The 23,401-nt window shown below is 42.9% G+C and overlaps 1 protein-coding gene across 2 annotated transcripts in view; it reads left to right on the forward strand.

Annotated features, from left to right (window-relative positions):
• The window catches only part of ric1 (RIC1 homolog, RAB6A GEF complex partner 1), a 31,747-nt gene extending 10,649 nt beyond the window's left edge, over positions 1–21,098 (forward strand). Inside the window, exons 3-27 of one of the 2 annotated variants that reach the window (XM_063889934.1) lie at positions 3,355–3,434; positions 4,538–4,645; positions 6,979–7,124; positions 7,341–7,477; positions 8,225–8,316; positions 8,996–9,084; positions 9,515–9,659; positions 9,759–9,807; positions 10,099–10,269; positions 10,362–10,574; positions 11,247–11,285; positions 11,945–12,055; positions 12,237–12,326; positions 12,432–12,592; positions 13,609–13,747; positions 13,853–13,969; positions 14,965–15,372; positions 15,574–15,885; positions 16,109–16,267; positions 16,760–16,899; positions 16,986–17,266; positions 17,438–17,650; positions 17,741–17,918; positions 18,030–18,218; positions 18,524–21,098. In XM_063889934.1, coding sequence (XP_063746004.1) covers positions 3,355–3,434; positions 4,538–4,645; positions 6,979–7,124; positions 7,341–7,477; positions 8,225–8,316; positions 8,996–9,084; positions 9,515–9,659; positions 9,759–9,807; positions 10,099–10,269; positions 10,362–10,574; positions 11,247–11,285; positions 11,945–12,055; positions 12,237–12,326; positions 12,432–12,592; positions 13,609–13,747; positions 13,853–13,969; positions 14,965–15,372; positions 15,574–15,885; positions 16,109–16,267; positions 16,760–16,899; positions 16,986–17,266; positions 17,438–17,650; positions 17,741–17,918; positions 18,030–18,218; positions 18,524–18,839 — 4,083 coding nt within the window. In that variant the 3' untranslated portion in view covers positions 18,840–21,098. The remainder of the gene's footprint in view (positions 1–3,354; positions 3,435–4,537; positions 4,646–6,978; positions 7,125–7,340; positions 7,478–8,224; positions 8,317–8,995; positions 9,085–9,514; positions 9,660–9,758; positions 9,808–10,098; positions 10,270–10,361; positions 10,575–11,246; positions 11,286–11,944; positions 12,056–12,236; positions 12,327–12,431; positions 12,593–13,608; positions 13,748–13,852; positions 13,970–14,964; positions 15,373–15,573; positions 15,886–16,108; positions 16,268–16,759; positions 16,900–16,985; positions 17,267–17,437; positions 17,651–17,740; positions 17,919–18,029; positions 18,219–18,523) is intronic. The other variant, XM_063889935.1, reaches the window with a different exon arrangement.
• The last annotated feature ends 2,303 nt before the right edge of the window (positions 21,099–23,401 follow it).

Below are 23,401 nucleotides of genomic sequence, written 5' to 3' on the forward strand. Positions count from 1 at the left end.
TCCATACTGTGTGGGCCATCAAGACACCAACATTAATAAGAGAAACCAGGTTAAAGCAGGAAATTAGAAAACCCAGCACAGCAATGAAAAATGGATTTGTGTTAACAAAGTTTCACTCAATTCCTCACTTACATTTGAAAAAGGAAACCAGTTGTATTGTTTACTTGGTATACAATAAATATAATGTTAAAGAAATGATAGAGCAGAAGAAATCAGTCAATTTGCCACTTATATATATATGTTATATGTTTTGTTGAGAAGGACTTTGGACTGGCCATGCAGTCCTGTATCTGCAGTTTAAACAGAGCTGCTCCTTGGATCCCTCATTTGTAGAAGCATCCTGTTTTGCAAGCTCATGAAAGACATTAAAGAACCTCGACTGGTTCGTGAGCTCCAGCTATTTGTTGTCGCACCCATTTGTCATAAAGGGAGAACTTCAAACTTCCTCCCACATTGAGCCACTAGGTGCATTGAGCCTTTTTTATTGGGCCTTATTTGACAAAGACCGGCGTCCTGCCCCTTCCTGTGTCATTACCTCTGCATGTGTGAACGATTGAGGCATCTCTCACCCATTTCATCCTCAGTTTTTCACCTATTATCCGACAGGTTGAGTAGAAATGAAGCTCATCGTAGTCCCATGAAGATGAATGAGTGTGTGAACGCTCTTGTGTATGCAATGTTATCAAACCACAGATGAAAGGGAAGTGATGTTGAGAGTGGGAGACACTGCTGAAGTTTTTCCTGGGTTGCCGAATAGTTTTACCGCCCCCTCCCCCCCTCCTATGCTTGGTACGTCTCTGAGAATCCCTTCCTTCTGTAATTGGCATGCTTTACAGTAGGCGGCTGGTGACACTTTAATTTCCTTTCTGAGCCCCCGTCTGGGAAATAAACTTTGTCTGATTCTGAGACTGTTGGTTAGGTTGTCAATAAATCCTTACGGTAGATTTACTAAAGAATACCAGACTCAAGTAAAAGGAAATACCCATTTGAATGTAACTCTATACTTCTACTCCTCCAGAGGGTAACATTTTGGTTTTTGAATTGACGAGACATGGGTACTTATGGGTAAAAATGACAACAACAAAAAAAGCAATGTTGAGATTAAACGAGTAGGTCGCAACCATTTTGCGGATAAACCTCTACAAACACCGGCACAAATAACAGCGTCTTCTCATGTGGTTTCAATTTGAATAACTGTGTATGTGTAATGACCCTTAATATTAAGGTGTAGAACCACATGCAGTTCCAATTTTTTTTTTTTCTTGTTGTTAAATGATGAGCCGGTGTGGAGGTCGCTATGCGAGCGCTTACCCGTTTTGTATGTGGGTTGCATAAGCATGTCGGGTCTTTAATAACTAGGTCGTTGTAATCAGACTGAATCCTACTGTGTTCATATTGAACTATATATAGTGCCAAAGAGAATATGAAATAGCTCTTTCCTCTCTGCAGTCTCAGTGCAGAAAGAACAGTCATTGTAACATCGATTGTATCTCTTCAAAGTCTTAGGATCACCTGACAGTAAATGGAACTCGGTAAAGCTCATGTTGCAGGCAGTTTAGAATGAGTAGCAGCTTGATGGTATGTTATTGGCTCCCAAATCAAAACACCTAATGCATGATGGATGAGTTAATGATCATGTTACAGAGCAACTGTGTAGTGTGAGCAGTGTTATGTGATTTATGCAAGTTATGTCTTTCAGAAAAAGGAGAGATTGTGTTCGCTGTGTCACTTTACATTTTGATTTAAACTACAGGTGTCATATCTTGTTTGTTTGCATAAAATGTTGTGTTGGAAATGGAGTTTTTGATATTGCACCACAACTTTTACATGGTCTGTTATCATCATTGGATGGATCAAAATCCCCTTGTTTTAATATGATTCGATTACATTATGATCAATTACAATGATCCCTGTAGATTCAGGTTGTTGCTTCTCACATTGAGATGAGTAGTGTTTAAAGGGGCAAAAAGACAAAAGTTTGCTATCCTTTTTAAGCATCAGCGATTGACATTATCTTGCTGAAGGTGTCTAGATTTCATGCATGCTTGAGTGTGTGTTGAGCTGTTTTTGCCTTTATCTCATCCGTAGCTCTGTGAGGCTGGAAGGCTGTTGATGGGTTTAGCATTCCTCTGTTTGGCTCAGTCCCCTTCCTTCTAGCTGGAGCTACTCTTTTCCAGCTGAGCTTCATGTTGCTGCTGGGTTTAGCCTCTGTGGTTCGGGTTCTCTTATTACTATAGTGATATGTTGGCCTTGCGGGTAACAACGCTGTCACCACTCTAGAACATTCAACAGTTACTTCAGTGTGCTGCCACCAACTCTGAGCAAAACTCTGCCATATAGTGAGACAAAAACACTGTAATAAATAGTAGAATCTGTGTCTGTGAAGCTGTGTATAAGGACTGAAGTGTTTTTATGTGCAGTCATTGCAAAAACATTGCACATAACCGTTCTGACAGTGCAGTTACGTTTTCAGGTTTCGTATCATGTTGCAGGCTCAGTCTCTGCAGGTTCCCTGACGTGTGTGTGTGTGTGTGTGTGTGTGTGTGTGTGTGTGTGTGTGTGTGTGTGTGTGTGTGTGTGTGTGTGTGTGTGTGTGTGTGTGTGTGTGTGTGTGTGTGTGTGTGTGTGTGTGTGTGTGTGTGTGTGTGTGTGTGTGTGTGTGTGTGTGTGTGTGTGTGTGTGTGTGTGTGTGTGTGTGTATTGTGCTTGACTCTGCTAATATTTTTGGATGCAAGCTGTAGTGAGCTTTTCCACAGTTCGTAGCCTCGAGTGTTTTTCATTTTTATTTTTATTTGTTTTACTGACTAATCTGTTTTGGGGCTTCATTATCAGTAACAGCTCAGACTTTTTAGGAGTTGTTTATGCAGGAAAATGTCAACTATCATCCCCTGCGCATACAAATATTTACTTAAATATCCAGGTGTGTTGAATCTAATCCTTATTAGCTCAAACATGAATTACACATGAAATACTGATCAAGACTTCAGGATTCAGATGGGCTCTGCATCAAACCGTGTGGGGGTGGATTTGGTTTTCTTGAGATAACCAGCATAATTAGGAGGTCCTTTTTTAACAAGCACGCACAGTGTAATAGATTCTGTTGCCTTCTCCTGTGACGGATGATGTTTTTGTTTACTGCTGGACTTTTTCTCCCCTCCAGTCTGCTCATTATTATTCTCTTGCTGCATAAAAAGGCAAGGGGTGACTTTGCATACCTGTGAGGACATTCAAATAATACAAGTATAAAATCGGACTTTTCCGACACTTGTTTCCATTCCTCCCTCTGACAATGAAACGGGCACTGAACTATATTGATGTGTTTTTTTTAATGACAGTCCCCTCTCTGTTTTTCAGACTGCCAACGGCTACATCCTCCTGTTTGATGTGCTGGGTGGAGGGGACGACAAATACCTCTATGAGCCTGTCTATCCAAAGTGAGTGCAGCACACATGCAAACTGTCACACACGATGACACACACACGCTTTAGCAAAGTGAGCGGAGTGTGCTAGGCTGTCTCTTGCAGTGAGGATACACCAAGAACAAATCATCCGTCCCTTAAGGAGCTATTTAACCATCATGAATAATGCATGTTATGTAAGTCTTGTACATGTAACCCTATATCTATGCAGTTTGTGTTGGAAACACTTGCGGGTATTACTGCAAGTGACCCCTTTATAATGAGATTGCTGGTTATAATTCAGCGCAACATCGATTTTATGAACACTAATCATCAAATGCTTCTCCTTTTTCGATATGCTTGCTGCAGCTCGTGTCCTACGCTGGCAGCTGTCTGTCAGTGCGGCCGGTTAACAATGCCAGCGTGAATAAAAGAGGGCTTTTCTACTAAACCCTCTTACATAAGGTTGTCATTTTGCTCTCGACCAGATACGTAATAAACAGGTTGCTGTGTTGGTTGAGAAAAGCAGGTGGTGCAATTCCAGCTACTAATTTCTTCAGCTCTCCCTTTTTTTATTTTAACAAATACACTATATGGCCAAGACGCTCAATATTACACCTATAGCTGATTAGTGATCATCTTGTTCCAAAAACAAAGCAGTAACAGCGTCCACTCTTCTGGGAAGGCTTTTCAAAGTAGACCAAAGTGTGTGTATAGAGGTGCCCCTGAGCTTTCCTCCGTTCCTTTACTAATCCCTCCATTTGTGTGTGTGTGTGTGTGTGTGTGTGTGTGTGTGTGTGTGTGTGTGTGTGTGTGTGTGTGTGTGTGTGTGTGTGTGTGTGTGTGTGTGTGTGTGTGTGTGTGTGTGTGTGTGTGTGTGTGTGTGTGTGTGTGTGTGTGTGTGTGTGTGTGTGTGTGTGTGTGTGTGTGTGTGTGTGTGTGTGTGTGTGTGTGTGTGTGTGTGTGTGTGTGTGTGTGTGTGGGGTTCACATTCCTTGACAGCATACCAGCAGAGGTCATGCAAGTCGGGACGTATTCTGTGATCCAGCTCCTGTTCTCACTCTGGGATTTCAAATCTTCCCCCATAAATCCTTCAAATGATTCTGTGTATTATATTATTATATTGTGTGTTTGCACAGAGGAAGTCCTCGTGTGAAGGTGACTCCGGGCTATAAGGAGGAGCAATGCGCCCCTGCTTTGTCTCTAGAGATGAAGAAGCCCGTGGATCTGGAGGCCCCCATCACCAGGTACGATAACATCTTATGTTCTTCTCGGTTTTTATCTCCCTTTCTCTCCCTTTCCCTCTGCCTCTTCCTAACGCAGACCCCAGCTCACATGCATACACACACTAGACCCACCCAAAGATACGATCACTGTCATGTCTTCATGTTTCTTAAATCTCCCCTTGTGCATTGTTTTACAATGTTATGTACAAAAGGTTCCAATCCTTTCACGAGTCATAAGCTACACACTGGCAAGATATCTTCAATTAAAAACTTTAAAAACTACACAAAGTAAACCAAAAAAGTGTTATTATTGATAAAGCTCGATCTATTTACATGGATTTATACATTTTAGTGTATAAAATGTATAAATCCAAGTGTGTAATTCACGGACATTATGATGAAAACAGCAGTCATGCATATTATATATAATGTTTAAAAAATGTCCTCCATGCTTTTAGCTGTTAGAAGTGTGGAAAGAGCATTTAGCTCGGAGTAAAACTCTGGAAATGCACTTCTTCCTCTAATGGAAAGTCAACATTGGCAGAGAGAGAGATGGCGGAGGCGCAGCTCCTTCAGTTGTAAACACAAAGGAAGAGAGAGAAATTCACATATCTGCAGAGATGAATGTGTGCGCCGTGATGGACGGATGAAATTAGGTGGGTGGAAGGGTTTATTGATGATCGATGAAAGCACGACAGAAGCTAACTTTATTTCAGCGTTGGCTGGGTGGAATTAAGCGCTGCCTGGAGCATAAACGGGTTTAAATCAGCCTCATCCGTTTTCTGGACAGTATTTATTCAGATTATAAACAAGGCATTTTGGGCAATTCAGTTAAGTGAGATTGATTGCGTGTTAAGACGCTTATTACATATTCAGAATGAGAACTTCATTGTCTATTAAAATAAAAAAGGTTTGTCCCCATTTTAGATGGCTCAACCTTTTTTTTTTTTTATCAGCATTACCTGTTTTAAGACGGATCCATTCGTAACACTTTTGACACACTGCACAAACCTGCCAGCTATAAAAAAATATATATATTTATTTTAAAAACTCATGTCACCTTGGGTATCTCTCAGCATTCGTTCAAACATTGTAAGTCTATCTAAGTAAATCCTTTCATTTTTATGTAGACCCATGTTAAATGTATTGTCAGTGAGAAGACATGGACACAGAGATCCCTTCATGTTGAAAGAAGGAAATAAACAACTCTGTTAGATAAAGAAGATTGAGACGATAACCCTTAATTATTCCCAGAGTGTAAATATAGTGTTTAGCCTTTCCTTCATATACACAGTACATACACACACATGCATAGGAATACAGATATGCACATCACATGCATTTTTATGGAGAGGTGCCAGAGTAAGCAGCTGCCAGGTTTTCTGGTGCTAAGAAGCCATTGAGGGTTCATTTCCTTGCTTAAGGACTCTTCTGCAGTTCCCAGGAGGTGAACTGGCACCTCTCCAGCTACCAGTTCACACGTTATATCTGTGGTCCAATTGGGACTTGAACCACCGACCCTTCGGTTCCCAAGTAAAGTCTCTCGTCTCAGATAAGAGCCGGTGTCTACTTCCTTCTTGTTTTTCTTGGGTGTTCTCCTTTGTGGCAGTTAAAGCTTTTTCTCATGTGTTGCTTCTTTCTTCTTTTAGTTTTCCACCTTCTCTCTTATCATCCCCACATCCTCCAACTTGACGTCTTTGTTTGTTGAGTGACTGGAACTCCTATGCTCTTTTGTCACCATATTTGTTTGTCTTGTCTTCATACCGCCTGCATCTTTCACGTCCTTGTGTTCATCTGTCACATCTCCACTGTGCGCACTTGACAGAGATTACAGAGTAGTGAGAGGACTCCTGTCGGCATTTCAAATGCACAGCTTGACGAGTGGGTATCTCCTACTGTTACACTCCAGTAAAAGTTGTTGCCTCCTCCACAGTTAAAGCCAACTGTGCTTGACATTCTCAATTTTAGTTGATTCATTCTGTCTCTAGCTTTCCTCCTCTTGGTTGTCCCATTGTGCCATCTTCAGTCTTAGACCTGTCATGGATGTAGGAAAACAATGAAGGTCTTTACGCACGGACACACTGTTCGTTTGTTCCCTTGTGTACATAGAGGACAGTGAGAGTTGGCACTGGCAGCTGTGTGGCCTGTCACAGCTGGCCAGTGAAAGTTTCAGGCTCCACTCAGCTGGATGATGACTGCGCCTCTGTTTTCCAACACTGCTGTTTATCATCTCATGCCCACTTCCTACCTACCACCCCTGTCTGTTTTTCTTTCACTTCCTCCTCCACACTTTCTTTCTTTAGCTTTTGAACCTCAATGCTCATTTCTGTTTTTCTTCTTCTTCCTCCCACCAGTCTGCAGTCGCTCCAGGAGGACTTACTGGTGTGCACCGCAGACGGATACCTGCATGTGCTGCACTGGGATGGGCTCGGCAGCAACGGACGCAAAGCCATCTGCCTCACTACAATCCCCTTCTCACTAGACCTGCAGTCTGCTCGAGGTTAGACACCCGTGCACACAGCTGAACACAGAGACAGAGCACACATTAGTATAGTTGACAGGAAATGTCCAAAATGTCCTGATTTCTAATCCTAGGAAATAAAATCTCAATACAAAGTTGACTTTTTGCAAATACACATACTTTTTTTGGCTACTTCCTCTCCTGTTTTCCTTTTTGTATGGTGTAATACTTCAACCTCTGTATGTGTGTGTTAAGGTGGTCCCTCTCTGGACCTGGAGGGAGTGTATATCCGTTGTATGGAGTATTGTGTGACGCTGGACGGCTTCGCTGTGGTGCTGAGTGACAGACGCCTGGGCTTCATCACGCCGCTCAGCAACACCATCACCGCAGATGTAAGAATGATCACAGACACTGCTGATGTTAAAACGAGGGCAAACGTATAAAAAAGATATAATGGTTGGTCATTCAAAGGCTGCAGAAAGTCTCTGATTCCTCTTTTGGCCGCATGTGACATCTGACCCCATGACGGGGGAAATGCCACCAAACTATGAGGAAATGAAATGATAACCGGGCTTTTGTTTCACTTTTGAGTGGCTAATGGCATTTATAAACAGATTTATTATGTGTTATGTGTGTGTGTGGGCGTCATTGAAGTAACATATAAAAATGCTAAGATTATAATTATTAGAAACACAGAGTAAGATAAGGCAGCTTTTAAGAAGCGACACACGAAGACGATTATCTGTACCAATGATGCAACATGTTGTGGTCAACACATTTCATGGTTGGTTTCATAAAGAGGGCTGGCAGCACAATTTCTTTAAAGAATATCATGATGAGATGATTCATTACAGGCCTCGCGGCTTTTACTTTATCTTGGCAGCATTTGAAAGGTAATGGCTTTATCATGAAATTGGACAGTGGGCGTTATAAACTGCTGCTTCAAGATGTATCCAGTGTTTAACTGAAATCAATCAACCAAGCAGAACGTGCGTTTATTCTCTGCAATTAGACTGATCCGTACATCCATAACATAAATGTCGATAATAAGGCTGATTAAATATATTTTGCTCACACACACGTTCAGTGTACTGTTATTCATAAATGTTTCGCGTGTGTGTCTGTGTGTGTGTGTCCAGCAGCTGCAGGGCGTCTGGGCAGCAGATGTGACTGACGGTACCTGCGTGGCTGTCAACAACAAGTACAGGCTGATGGCCTTCGGCTGTGCCAGGTGCGTGTCTCTCTGTCTGGATATTTACCAAAACTGAAATCCTGTATCCGTTAGTTTTGCATCCCTGTGTTACAGAGATAAATTGTTGTCCTTGCGGTGTGTGTCCAGTGTGAGAATCTGTCCGTTTGTGCCGAGGCTTACCTAGTGTGTGCTTGTCAGAAACTCCTAATGGACTGTGCAATCTGTCAGGTTGGCAGGAATTCTTCATGTCTCCCTGCTCTACTTCTCAATCTAAGTCCGGTTTTGTACCTCATTGACGCGGGCACACATGCAGTATTCCTTTTCGTACAAATTAGAGGATGAAATCAGTCACGCTGTACAAGAGGAAAAGAAAGATCTCTAGAACAATTTGGGACTCTGAATGCACCTTTTGAAAACGCTTGTTTACTCTGATGTGATTTTCTCCAATGAATGAGCAAGAGGGAACATGTCAGTTGGCAGCAATTGAAGAACTAGATTAAAGCCTCTATAATGAATAATTTGCACACACAACTCAAATAATGACCTGGGTTGTGTTTTTGGATTGGAGGTGCGTGCAAAGCTCTAACTTCCAGCCACAGGTCACTGACAGTGAAGCACCCTACTGACCTGTAGCGTGACTGTTTGTTAACGGTGTACTACTGCACAGCTTTTCCTCCGTGAAGTTATGACTGATAACGTGTGTTTGTATTCATCACAGCGGCTCAGTGCTGGTGTACATGATAGACACCACGACAGGATCAATGCAGCTCTCACACAAACTGGAGCTCACCCCGAAACACTACCCAGGTACCACAACTCCTTTTTACTCCTCTCTGCTCAGATTCCTCTGTGAGATCGTTTGAATTCCTTTAGTTTTCTTTGTCCTGGGTTCAGAGGCCTGTTATTCCCCTCAGGTCACATCTGTTTTAGTGCTGTAATAGGATCTAAAGCCATGGCTCCCCCTAGTGGGGGAGCAGCCAATATAGGGCCACCACCATTCGAACAATGGAGTCTGTTTATCAATTATTTGCAGCTTTTAAATACCATATTCAATTAAGTTTCCTCATGAAAATAACCTGATATAAAAATAATAAATAAATAATAAAGAGCACAGTATAATGTGTTTCACTGTGAAGTGTCAGAGAATGCATAAATTAATCCATTGCAGCACTTACTCTATCTAAAAAATGTAAAACTAAAGCGTATAATTACCTTTATGTGTTCTTTCCCTGATCAGACATTTATAACAAGACCGGCCCAGTCAAGCTGATCTGCTGGTCACCTGACTACAGTGTTGCCATGGTTACATGGGAGTGTGGCGGCCTATCGCTGTGGAGTGTCTTCGGAGCTCACCTCATCTGCACTCTGGGCGAGGACTTTGCGTAGGTGGACACACACACACCCACAGAAAAATGAACTGACACACACTTGGGATGCAAATTCAAATCAAATGTTTTCTCATGGTTGTGCCCCCTCCTCAGGTATCGTTCTGATGGTACCAAGAAGGAACCAATTAAAATCAGCTCTATGGCAAGTGGATTATTTAATACCGTCCCACCCACATTTTACCATTCAAATTAAAAATTGATTAAATGTTAAGGAATACAATCAGAGAGTTGAAGTTGCACAAAACAATAAAATGTTTAAATGATGTAAACAATGTTTCAAAACAGTCATCAAAAGTAATGCTTCGAAATACTATCCACTTCATCCTGCTTTTTCTTTATTAAATGTTTTATTTGGCATATTCAAATACTTCTCTTCTCTTAGGTAATTTACCTTTTACATTTTGCATACTGACTTGAACTCTCCCCCCTCCAGAGCTGGGGAGCGGAGGGCTACCACCTTTGGGTGATACCTATCAAGCAGGAGAAGAAAAGGCAGGAGCAGCAGGAAGAGGAGGAGATGGAGACGCCTCCTCACCCCACCCTGCAGGCCGGCATACTGCAGTTCCACTTTATCAAAAGTGCCCTCACAGTCAACCCGTGCACGGTGAGAGGAAAATATATCCTCCGGGTTCTTTTTACTCGCATACGCACACTTAAAAGACTAATGCTCTCTTTGCTCCTCTCTCTGTGGTTCAGAGTAACCAGGAGCAGGTGTTGCTCCACGGTGAAGACCGCCTCTACCTGACCTGTGGTGACCCCTCGCAGGATAACAGCACCTCTGACACACACCTGCACACACACTTACACCCGCACGACGGCAGCCCGCTGCACCACCCCCCCAACCCCGACTCCTCTCTCTCTCAGGGACTCAGCACTTTACTGGGACACAAGCACTGGCACGTGGTCCAGGTGAGGAACGCAGTCACCACACCTGGTTGTGTGAGATTTATGCAGAAGTGTCAGAGTTTTGAAATATTTCTTGGGACATATTGTTTTTGACTGCAGCCTCAGGCCATCCTGTAGGATCAGCAACAGAGGCGTCACTGATTTGTTGCTATTTCTTTAAAATTGTTTAATCATTTTAACTTCAGAGCAGACAAAAAATCAGAAGCAGTTTTATTACCAAGTAATGAAATTACCAAAATACCTATCCTACAATTAAAAAAGTTATTGCAACCAGTGAAAAAAAAAGAAACTATTTACACAAAATATAGTTATATAAGAAACTGAGTGCAGTAAAATGTAATACAATATGAGAATACTATATTCAAAGTGGAGAGTTATGCTGATTTTAAAAAAAAAAGGTCAAGATACCTATCACAATGTTAAACCCCAAAGTATTCAATCATTTATTGTATTACAAGAAAATACTACAAACTGTCTTATATGAGAAGCAGGAATAGTCTAATATCTAATATAGATGTCTGCATATTTCAGTATTATTTACAGCTCAAGCTTCAACCAATAAAAGCCCATCATGCACTGAGACCAACTGCATGTGCTTGGTAGTTATATTTCCTTTAGACCATCTACTATAGTTTGTTATCTTTTATTCATCAGATCCTTTTTGTTTTCCCCCAGATTCACAGCACATACCTAGAGAGCAACTGGCCTATAAGGGTAAGTGTGTGTTTGCTTTTGCTGCTTCCTGCTTCCTGCTTCACTTGGTCAAGTGTCAGGAAGGTTGTGAGTCATTAAAAAAGCATATTAAATCATCTTTGGAATGATCCGGTTCATAAGCATCTGGTTCCTCTAGCATTAGTCACAGTAATCATTTCTCCCATGTGTGCTCAGACTCAGAAGCTGCTGTAGTCCTGTGTACACAAAGCAGTATTGTTTACAAAGTACACTAATCATGCTGCCTTCACAACGTGTGTGTATAAGCAGAATTATTGTTATACAAGCTATAGAAAAGCCTATAATGACAATTTTGTTTGATGGATGACCATACAAACAAACCTTACTCGTCAATATACCAGTAGTCAGTAAGAATGTCAAAAACACCTTGTTTGTTCAGTGTGTTTGTGAGTGTTTCTATGCTCTGTCAATACATTACATGTTATTGTTTGCCTTATTGACGTGTGTGTGTGTGTGTGTGTGTGTGTGTGTGTGTGTGTGTGTGTGTGTGTGTGTGTGTGTGTGTGTGTGTGTGTGTGTGTGTGTGTGTGTGTGTGTGTGTGTGTGTGTGTGTGTGTGTGTGTGTGTGTGTGTGTGTGTGTGTGTGTGTGTGTGTGTGTGTGTGTGTGTGTGTGTGTGTGTGTGTGTGTGTGTGTGTGTAGTTTGCAGCCATAGACACAGCAGGCCAGTGCATGGCGGTAGCAGGGAGGCGGGGCTTTGCACACTACTCCTTATTCACGAGGAAATGGAAGCTGTTTGGAAACATCACTCAGGTATGTGACAATGAAGACTGAGATAAATAAGATGTTAAATCACAGAAGGTCAGTATTATATTTGGTCCGGAGTAAACATGATGGTAGTTATCTTTTATTTGACAATCTAGCTTTCAAAACATCTTGAGAAATATTGTCTTTCCTGCCCAAGTAAAAAATGTGTGTGTGCATCTGTGTGTAGGAGCAGAACATGACGGTGACAGGAGGGCTGGCTTGGTGGAAGGACTTTGTGGTGGTGGCCTGTTACAATTATATAGACCAGCAAGAGCAGGTGAGGCCGACGCACCACTTAGCGTTTCTCAAAGATTCCCCTTTCTGTTAATCTAGGTATCAGTCGAGTAAGTCAGGTTCTGACGTCTCCTTCTGTTGACTCTAGTTGAGGCTCTATCAGCGCTCGGCAAACCTGGACAACGCCTTCGCATCCGTCACTAAGCTGCAGTCAGACACCCTGTTGCTGAACGTCTTCAGAGACATGATCATCCTGTTCAGAGCCGACTGCTCCATCTGCCTCTACAGCCTGGAGCGGAGGAATGACAGGTACACACATCAGTCTTAAATTCAGAACTAGCACAGCTCCCACTGTTGCATTTCTGCCAGTTGTTTTATATACTGCCAGAGGTTTTAACTCATAACTATAATTCTGTAATATCAAGCTTATTCAAAGGTGTTGCCTCCGGGACAAAAACTAACTGTAACGTTTGTGAGAAAAGATTCTTCATCGAGCATGCCGGGTTATCCTGTTGATAATAAATAATAAAGAGCACAGTATAATGTGATTCGGTTTGCAATGTGCAGTTATTTTATTGTATCTTTTTGAAGATTTTTACTTTTGTATGTTTGCATAAAATATTGGGAGAAGTTAGAAAAACCCTTCGTTAATTAAATATAATATAGATAATCATTTCTCATTCATTTGTACCCTTCTAAACCTTTTCCTGCTATATTCTATGTTTTGGCATTCTGAATTTCAATGTAGGATTGGCCAAAATCGTCTGAATAAACTAGATAACTGTTCTCTACATGCAGCACACATTCTCCCTTTTAAGATTAAGATCAACTTCTAATAATCCCTGTGGGGGAATTCCGTTTTCAGCACCAGCAGTCATAATAGTATTAGGTAATATGCTACTCTTTCCCTTGGGAAAAGGGGCGTTTAGTAAAAGTTCTTGACCTAGAACTCGTCACATGACAGAAGTATTTGTCAGCAGTCTGTTCAGAATAGACATTGTTTTAATGAACAATGTTTGGCGCCTTTAAAAGTTGCCAGAACTCTAAGGATTTCTGCTTACTTCATTTTTTGGTGACATTTATTTCAAGTAAGACACAAGCACTTAATTAAATCAGGGAACCTTCCTGAATAAAACATGTAAGTAAGCAACATCAAGCTGTCTGCCAACATCGACTGCATTGACGTTTGAAGAAAATGAGCTTCTGTTTGGCAGTCAAACGCTGTTCCCTCGCATACTGAAAGTGTCAGGATGTTTTGGTGCATTGTTTTACCTGGAAGATATGATTCTGACTTAAAGAATGTTTACATTTATTTCATGTTTTAGTCCACACCCGACAGCCAGCGTGGAGTTGTTGCAGGAGGTGTCCATGTCTCGCTACATCCCTCACCCCGCCCTGGTGGTCTCCGTCACCCTCACCTCTGTGCGCACAGAGACCGGAATCACATTGAAAGCCCCGCAGCAGGTAACACACACATTCTGACCAATATTGCCTCTAAAGGTGCGAATACATTCATGTTTTAACGTGTGTGTGTGTGTGTGTGTGTGTGTCTCCATGTCTCCATCCCAGGCCTGCATGGCAGAGAGCATCATGTTGAATCTGGCTGGCCAGCTGATCATGCTGCAGAGGGACCGCTCAGGGCCGCAGGTACGGGAGAAGGAGACGCCTGCCAACACCAAGAAGCTGGTGGGTCCAAACAATAAGCCAGGATATGGAGTTTTTTCCTTTGTTATGCTACAGACACACTCAGGGGAAACATTTAACCAATACTTGGACAGCCTCTTTAGTTTGACAAACTTGTTTCACCCCGTTTGTAAGCCACCCACCCACCATGGGGAAATGTTCCTTACAAGTCACTGGTGTTCATATTGGTTTCCTGTGCTAGCTTATATCGCAGATGCTTCAAATGTTCAGTAGCTGATGGCAGGAGATCTTGATGCTGGCCCTGATGATTTGTAATTCCGAAGCAATTTTTTTATCACATCTCTACCTAAACTAGCCTTGTCTTGCCTTTGGGAGTGTTGTAAAGTAACTAAGTACTATACTTAAGTACACTTTTGAGATACTTGTACTTCACTTCTGTATTTCTGTTTAAGGCTACTTTTTGCTTATACTCCAATACAATTCAGAGTTAGATGGTGTACTTTTACTCCATTACATTTATTTCATCCCTTTAGTTACTTTGCCGATTTGGATTAATGATGTGGAATATAATCAACCCTTAAATCAGACTTTATTTACATCTGGAGTAAATTCACATGCTACCCTGCAGTATACAAAGTCATTCAAACTAGCTGCACCTTTACCAGCTCTGATAAACACTTTAATGCATCAATAATTATAATCAAAACATATACGATATATTATTCTGAAGTTGACCAATCTGCACAATATCTACTTTTACTTTTGGTACTTAAAGTATATTTTGATGCCAAAAATGTTGTACTTTTACTTTAAGTATCATTTTGATTGCCGGACTTTTACCTGTAACAGAGTATTCTTACACTCTGGTAGCCAACTTCTACTTTTACTCAAGTACAAGATCTGAGTACTTCTACCACCTCACTGGCTTATGTTAGACATTATTAAAGTGCCGAGGCTCAGCACTGTATGACTAAAGTGCAAATGATGGTTATTCAGTAACCAGAGATAGATTTTCACTCTCTTTTTTTCTCCCCTAGCTTCCATTTTGTCCTCCAGTGGTGCTGGCCCAGTGTGTGGAGAACGTGTGGACCACCTGCCGCTCCAACAGAAAGAAGCGCCACCTGCTTGAGGCCCTGTGGTTGTCCTGCGGCGAAGCGGGCATGAAGGTCTGGCTGCCTCTGTTTCCCCGAGACCACCGCAAGCCCCACTCCTTCCTCTCCAGACGCATCATGCTGCCCTTCCACATCAACATCTACCCTCTGGCGGTGCTGTTTGAGGACGCCCTGGTGCTGGGGGCCAGCAACGAGACCGTGCTCTACGACGGGCTGCAGGGACCCTCAGAGCCACTGGAGGCGCTGTTCCCCTACTGCACCGTTGAGAGGACCTCCCAGATCTACCTCCACCACATCCTGAGGCAGCTGCTGGTGCGCAACCTGGGTGAACAGGTAGGAGGAGCCATTAATCAGGAGACAAAAATTGACAACATTTGAAGAAGGTTAAGAAGCGCTGGCACTAAGTGTAAAACTTACAGGAATCGCCTCTCAGAGAATATTTCATTTTTCCAGTTTTACGAAAGACATGTCTCCTGAGCCACTGAGCGCTGGAATGAGCTTTTATTCCATGACTTAATGTCCTCTGTCCCACAGGCTCTGATGCTGGCCCAGTCCTGTGCCTCGCTCCCCTACTTCCCCCACGTCATGGAGCTGATGGTGCACGTCGTGCTGGAAGAAGAGGCCACGTCGCGGGAGCCCATCCCCGACCCTCTGCTGCCCACCGTGGCCAAGTTCATCACCGAGTTCCCCCTCTTTCTCCAGACCATCGTCCACTGTGCCAGGAAGACGGAGTACGCCCTGTGGAACTACCTGTTCGCAGCCGTGGGAAACCCCAAAGATCTGTTTGAGGAGTGTCTCATGGCTCAGGACCTGGACACAGCAGCCTCCTACCTGATCATACTGCAGGTAGGGACACGATGACACCACATACTCAGTTAGCTGTATTATCACACATTTGTAGCCTATTAATTAACAAAAAAGTCTCATTCATGGTGCGACCACACATACAATCGTTGTGATACCTGACCTAAAACTGGTCAGGGTGTCATGCTTTAAAAAAAAGCTCACAGTCTCCATCTCTTTTCCATTCTTTCTATCCGTCTCTATTTCTTCGTCCCCCTCTGTGAAGAACATGGAGGTTCCAGCAGTGAGCAGACAACACGCCACTTTACTCTTCAACACGGCGCTCGAGCAGGGCAAGTGGGACCTCTGCCGGCACATGATCCGATTCCTCAAAGCCATCGGCTCCGGGGAGATGGATACTCCTCCCCCAACACCCACCACTCAGGTAGAGAACTTCAAATAGAACATTTATTTCCTTTGTTTGACACTTTTCTGTGACTCGGTCTAGAGATATCAGTCAGCAATATGTTGCAATCCGTCCAAAGTTTTCAATCTCAAGAGTGTTCATATCCGTCCACACTGAGAAGGCGACCTTAGGGTTTTCCCTAATCCACAAAACCTGAAAAAAAATGGGAACAAAATTGTATAAAATAAAATTTTATTTTTTTTATTTGCATTTGCCATGTAAATCCCTTTTGTAAAACAATCCTGATGTTTAAATAGTAACAACTTTTCAAAAAAGCAGACATCATGGTGTGTAAATAACATTTAATAACAATCCATCATAAAGAGACAACTCACAGAAGCACAGAACATGCATCAATTGTTGGTTGGTAGATATTTGTCCATGATTTAGCAAGCCTGAAACCCTGTCATGCTTTTTCCTCACATGTTATTGTAAAACATGAAGAAGTAAACTGTGTGTATCTGTGTTTAGGAACCCAGCAGCTCATCTGGCGGTTTTGAGTTCTTCAGAAATCGCAGCATCAGTTTGTCGCAGTCAGCGGACGCCATCGCTACGGGGAAGTTCAACCTGCAGAAGACCTTCAGTATGCCCTCCGGACCCTCTGCTAAAGGGTAGGGACACACTATGGACACAGGTTACGTTTTGTTCAAAATGTCCTCACAGCAACATCTAATCCTTCCTGTGTTCTTCCTGTCAGTCGGGAGGTGGACTGTGCGGAGAACATGTACATCGACCTGATGCTGTGGCGCCACGCCCGCCACCTCCTGGAGCAGGTCCGGCTTCGAGACCTGGGATGCTTTTCTGCACAGCTGGGCTTCGAACTCATCGGCTGGTTGTGTCGCGAGCGGAACCGCGTGGCCCGCGTTGAGGATTTCGTGTCTGCGTTGAAACGACTCCACAAGGATTTTCTCTGGCCCTTCCCTGTTATTCCTGTGGGAAGCATCAGCTCGCCACTGAAGAACGGACGCTGTCGCCCAGGTGAGTGAGACTGGGTCCAGGAAACACAGCAGAATGTGTGTTTTAAGTTGTTGCAGCCTGATTAGTGGCTGATGAAACATTCACAAGGTGATGTGGTTTCTGCTTCCCCAGTGCCTAATACCTTTGTCTCTATCCTAATATTTCATGTTGTGTCTTTGTTGTTGCCCTAAGCATTGAGCACTCGGCTGTTGAAGTCTCAGTCGGCTGACAGTCTGCTGAACAGCGACATGGACACGGGGCCCCCTCAGGCGGATAACAGCAACCACAGCTGGCTGGACAGGCTGGAGGAGAGAGCCAAGGACATGGACACGGCCTCGTCAGCCCACTCCAACCAACACTCACCACAGACACACGACGCGTTCCTGTCTCTGCTCACCAACAAAGGTAAAAAACTGTTATCCTCGACCAGCTACTAACAAGAGATGTGTTTAAATACATGCCTTTTCCTAATCCTTCTTTTTATCTCCTCTCTAGTGGAGGAGTACAGCGTGGGCTCGGCCACAGACCTGACAGAGACCAGCTCAGTGGTGGATGGTGATTGGATGATGGTTGATGAGAACTCGTCCACTCTGAGCCTCAGTCAGGCTGAGTTGGAGCACATCTCCATGGAGCTGGCCAACAAAGGCCCGCACAAGTCACAAGTGCAGCTCAGGTGAGAGACTAAACATCACTAACTCTCCCCTCCGTGGCCCTGCAGTCTGTGATGATCCAATGTGAATCGTCAGCCTGTACTTGACAGCGGTGCCTCTCTGCTTCCCTCCAGGTATCTCCTTCATGTGTTCATGGAGGCGGGCTGTCTAGAGTGGTGTGTGGTGATTGGTTTGATCCTGCGGGACGCCAACGTCATAAAGCAGGTGATCGGCTTCCTGGACAGCCCCGAGGTTCCCCAAGAAACTGTGCAGAGTATACGGAACGGCCTATTGGCTGTCGACTCATGGGTGTCCACTAACTGGTGGGTGAAGCTTTTAAGTGTAATGGAATAGATACTGTGATGTGTTCTAATTCAAGCTTAGTTTATTTTTAGAGCACATTCAAAATCTTAAAGCACCGATGACAGTGGCGTATATGAAACAAAATGATTGGCAAATTCAGTTGGACAAAATGCTAGAAGTAGGAGTTGAGTTTTAAATGAGCTTCGAGAACGGACTAATCGATTGTTCCAGAACTTAAGATCGTATTCGTAGAACAATTTTTAAAAATGGTGTCAAACATTTACCCACGTTGTCCTCTCTCCTCACTCTCTTGTCTTTTTTCCAGCCTGGGTTACAAACCCTTCCTGAACCTGATCCAGCCGCAGCTGCAGGACCTGCTGGAGGCCACGGCAGAGCAGGTGCAGCCCGAGGCCTTCCAGCCCAGCAGCCAGAGCTCCAAGCTCGGCGGCTCAGAGGGGCCAGGAGGGGCAACGGCGCCCCGAGTGGAAGACATCCGAGGAGTAGCGGCTCCTCTAGGCCTCGCCCTGCCCTCCCTTGAACCTGCTGGAGGTTTCCCCCGCCCCCCCTCTGAGGACTGTCCCCCCGAACAGACAGAGGAGCAGGGCGAGGAAGAAGGAGCCTACGACTGCACCCTGTCATGAAGCGAGGAGCCTCCTCTGGACTCAAACCTGTGACAGAGGAGGGCGCAGCAGAGGCTGGACTGGAAATATACTCTATTTTTGTTTGAGTGTGTGTGGGTCTGTGAGTGTGTGTGTGTGCGCAGAAAGTACCTCTCCTGCAGGTTCTTACTTCAGTCAGTATTATCCACTCTGTGCTGAGCGCCTGTGGATACCGAGCTATAAACGAAGCGCCAGACATCTCGGCTGCAAACACGCAGACCATAATGTGCTGTTAGACAAACGCCACCATGGCGAGTTGTGCGTCTATACATCAGGTTGGTGTGTGGGAGCTATCAACCAGCACATGAAAGCACCAGGGTTTTTATTTGTTTCACATTCCATGACAAATATTCTGAGTGCGTAGATTTCGTTTGGCACTCACTCGAGTTCAACTGGAGGCTTTTTTCTTTTCTTTTTTCAGTGTCCAGACAAGGAGCTCCATTGTTTCCTTTGGTGTAACGTGTGCAAGAATCAGTTCAAAGACGAGCCCTGAGTGTATTCGAAGCAGCACCACGCTACATCGCCTAGCAAAAATTTAGATCAAAGCTCTAGCCGTGACAGGAAGTGTGTCTGAGCCCAGGAGCGTGCATGAGAGGTGTTTCATACTTTCATACCTCATATGATTTAAAAATATTTTGTGATACCTTTTTCAATAATATAACAGTGTACAAAATAACATTATTTTTCTATCCATTACACCCTCTTGAGCCTCCCTTTGAGAAGCATGGTATGAATTCTTTGTGGCGCCCCGAGGATTTCTTAGAATATGATCCCTGCAGACTCGTTTTTTTCGTACACCTAACTGCAATTATGTCAGAGTGCGCTGTCTGATATTCTTCATGTGTTCCAGATTTTAGACAACAATCAGAGCCGTGTTGAGCAGATCGAAGCGCTATAAAAACCAAATTATGCGATATATGTTCTCCAGCTTATAAACACAGTTGGGTTTAAGTCTCCATCTGTCAGAATGTGTTTCCTATCATCAGCGAGGCAGGTTTAGTGTTATTAAATCCATCCTACTCTGAAGACTTCATCCATTCACTCCCTCAGCAGCAGTGTTAACAGTCAGTATCATTTTTAAAGTGAGAATGGTTTGGTCATTGCATTGGCTATGTGATGGAAGAATTGTAATTTGGCGCGTCATTATTTCGTCCAGTTCAATATGCATATCACCTCCCTGAACCTCTACGACTACGATTTCTGGTTTGTGTGGATTTCTGGATGCGCGTACCACATTGTATTGAGAACGTGTTGACATGCTTGGTGACTTTCATCACATGCGAATAGATGTTATCGTATTAGTCTTCATTTATGGTATTATTTATTGGCATTATAGCTGCCTCTGAATTATGCTCGTTTTTTTTTATTTTAATGAATGCTAACAAACTTCTCCACCTTAATGAAATCAAACTTGTGTATTGGCTCTCTACCGCGAGCACTCAACGGTTCATCAGTCAGTATTATATTGTGCAATGTATTGAAATGTTACTCAGCTTTATTTTGTTTATGTTCAATACTGATTTTCCCCAGCTTTTACTGATCATGATAGACCAAATCATATCTTTTTGCTCTCTTGTCGGTGTGTACGAGATGAGTCGGGTGTCTGTGTGAAATCCTTCAATGGTGACTGTTGTATGATTTGTTTAAACACTCACAAAAGGGCAGAATGATGTACTGAACATAAATCCCTACCCCCCCCTCTGAACAAGCCTACAGCAACACTACGCTGCTCCGCTGTAGGCTTTACTTGAAAAACGGTAACACGACGAACCAAAGACTTAACGTCCAGAGGCCTTCTGTTTTAACCGGTTGCTTCAAATCGAGTGCTTGTCTCATTACGCAGAGGGGGACACAACAAACACACCCTCACCCCCCCCTCCCTTCTCCTCAGAAACCATTGATGCTCAAACTGAGACGATTGCCTAGGGAAATTAATATTGCATTTGTTTTCTGGTTTCCTTCTCTGCAGGCGAGGGGCAGGTGTGTCTCGTGGTACTGCAGTTCACTCAGTCGTGGACAGCCCCCCCCCACCCCCACCCCTCCCTCTGTGTACAGTTTAAAATGTTGCCTGATTCCTGAGTAGACTTTTTTTGTTTGTTTCTGGAGTGGCGGCAGCAGCAGCAAACATCCTCAATGCAGTGTAAAGAAACTCTCTTGTACATTTGCCTTTTCTACTCATGTTTGGTTTTTCTATTTTTTTTTCCTTGTACATAAAGACCAATAAATTATTTTTAAAAATGATGAGTAGCCTGTGTTCCTGCTCTTTGTGTTTATATGTAGTCAGATGAAGGTAAGTAGTTTAAAGCTCAATATTCAACAAACACAAAGGGCTTTAAATAACGACCATCAATTTAAATAAGGCTTAAACATTTACAGTATATGTATCAAATTAGTCTTGCTTTTTGATGAATGAAATCATGAACTGATAAAAAATGTTTTAAATAAAAGTACATTTCTCTTGTAATATTACTCTTGTGAAAAATCCAAACGTTTTTAATTTTATTTATACAGTGGGGCAAAAAAGTATTTAGTCAGCCACCAATTGTGCAAGTTCTCCCATTTAAAAAGATGAGAGATGCCTGTAATTTTTATCATAGGTATACCTCAACTATGAGAGACAAAATGAGAAAAAAAAATCCAGGAAATCACATTGTAGGATTTTTAATGAATTAATTGGTAAATTCCTCGGTAAAATAAGTATTTGGTCACCTACAAACAAGCAAGATTTCTGGCTCTCACAGACCTGTAACTTCTTCTTTAAGAGGCTCCTCTGTCCTCCACTCGTTACCTGTATTAATGGCACCTTTTTGAACTCGTTATCAGTATAAAAGACACCTGTCCACAACCTCAAACAGTCATACTCCAAACTCCACTATGGCCAAGACCAAAGAGCTGTCAAAGGAGACCAGAGACAAAATTGTAGACCTGCACCAGGCTGGGAAAACTGAATCTGCAATAGGTAAGCAGCTTGGTGTGAAGAAATCAACTGTGGGGCTCCACGCAAGATCTCACCCCGTGGGGTCAAAATGATCACAAGAACGGTGAGCAAAAATCCCAGAACCACACGGGGGGACCTAGTGAATGACCTGCAGAGAGCTGGGACCAAAGTGACAGAGGCTACCATCAGTAACACACTACACCGCCAGGGACTTAAATCCTGCAGTTCCAGACGTGTCCCCCTGCTTAAGCCAGTACATGTCCAGGCCCGTCTGACGTTTGCTAGAGGGCATTTGGATGATCCAGAAGAGGATTGGGAGAATGTCATATGGTCAGATGAAACCAAAATAGAACTTTTTGGTAAAAACTCAACTCGTCGTGTTTGGAGGAGAAAGAATGCAGAGTTGCATCCAAAGAACACCATACCTACTGTGAAGCATGGGGGTGGAAACATCATGCTTTGGGGCTGTTTTTCTGCAAAGGGACCAGGACGACTGATCCGTGTAAAGGAAAGAATGAATGGGGCCATGTATCGTGAGATTTTGAGTGAAAACCTCCTTCCATCAGCAAGGGCACTGAAGATGAAGCGTGGCTGGGTCTTTCAGCATGACAATGATCCCAAACACACCGCCAGGGCAACGAAGGAGTGGCTTCGTAAGAAGCATTTCAAGGTCCTGGAGTGGCCTAGCCAGTCTCCAGATCTCAACCCCATAGAAAATCTTTGGAGGGAGTTGAAAGTCCGTGTTGCCCAGCGACAGCCCCAAAACATCACTGCTTTAGAGGAGATCTGCATGGAGGAATGGGCCAAAATACCAGCAACAGTGTGTGAAAACCTTGTGAAGACTTACAGAAAACGTTTGACCTCTGTCATTGCCAACAAAGGGTATATAACAAAGTATTGAGATGAACTTTTGTTATTGACCAAATACTTATTTTCCACAATAATTTGAAAATAAATTCATTAAAAATCCTACAATGTGATTTCCTGGATTGTTTCCCCCATTCTGTCTCTCATAGTTGAAGTGTACCTATGATAAAAATTACAGGCCTCTCTCATCTTTTTAAATGGGAGAACTTGCACAATTGGTGGCTGACTAAATACTTTTTTGCCCCACTGTATATACATATAAATATATCAAAACATTTTTATTTATTTATATATATATACACACACTTATATTAAATTAGTCTTATGTTTTAGTTTTTTGATGAAATTGTCATGAACTGATTTAACATTTTCTCTTTTAAAGTACATTTAAATGTTTGTATTATTTATTTTTTTACCATGTTTGAATCCGTACTGTCCTGTTGTTCACTCTTATCTTATTTCTCTATGATTATTCTTGTAAAAAATCCCAAAGTTTCTAATTAAAACTAGTTTTTTCCTGTGAAATAAAATCCTGAAATTAAAGAGATGAGTCCTGTCCTATCGTAATATATAATGCTGCATTGAGTCAGGGTCTCAGAGAGCTGTGAAATCTAATAAAACGAGTTGTGTCTTATATGCAAAGTTTAATTACAATTTCTGGTATGGATCCACTGGGTCACATGACACGGAGGCTATTGAAGGATGAACTGGGTTTAAAATGGACAATACAACCAACAAC

Source organism: Eleginops maclovinus, chromosome 8 (assembly GCF_036324505.1).
Source record: "Eleginops maclovinus isolate JMC-PN-2008 ecotype Puerto Natales chromosome 8, JC_Emac_rtc_rv5, whole genome shotgun sequence".
Classification (NCBI taxonomy): Eukaryota; Metazoa; Chordata; class Actinopteri; order Perciformes; family Eleginopidae; genus Eleginops; species Eleginops maclovinus.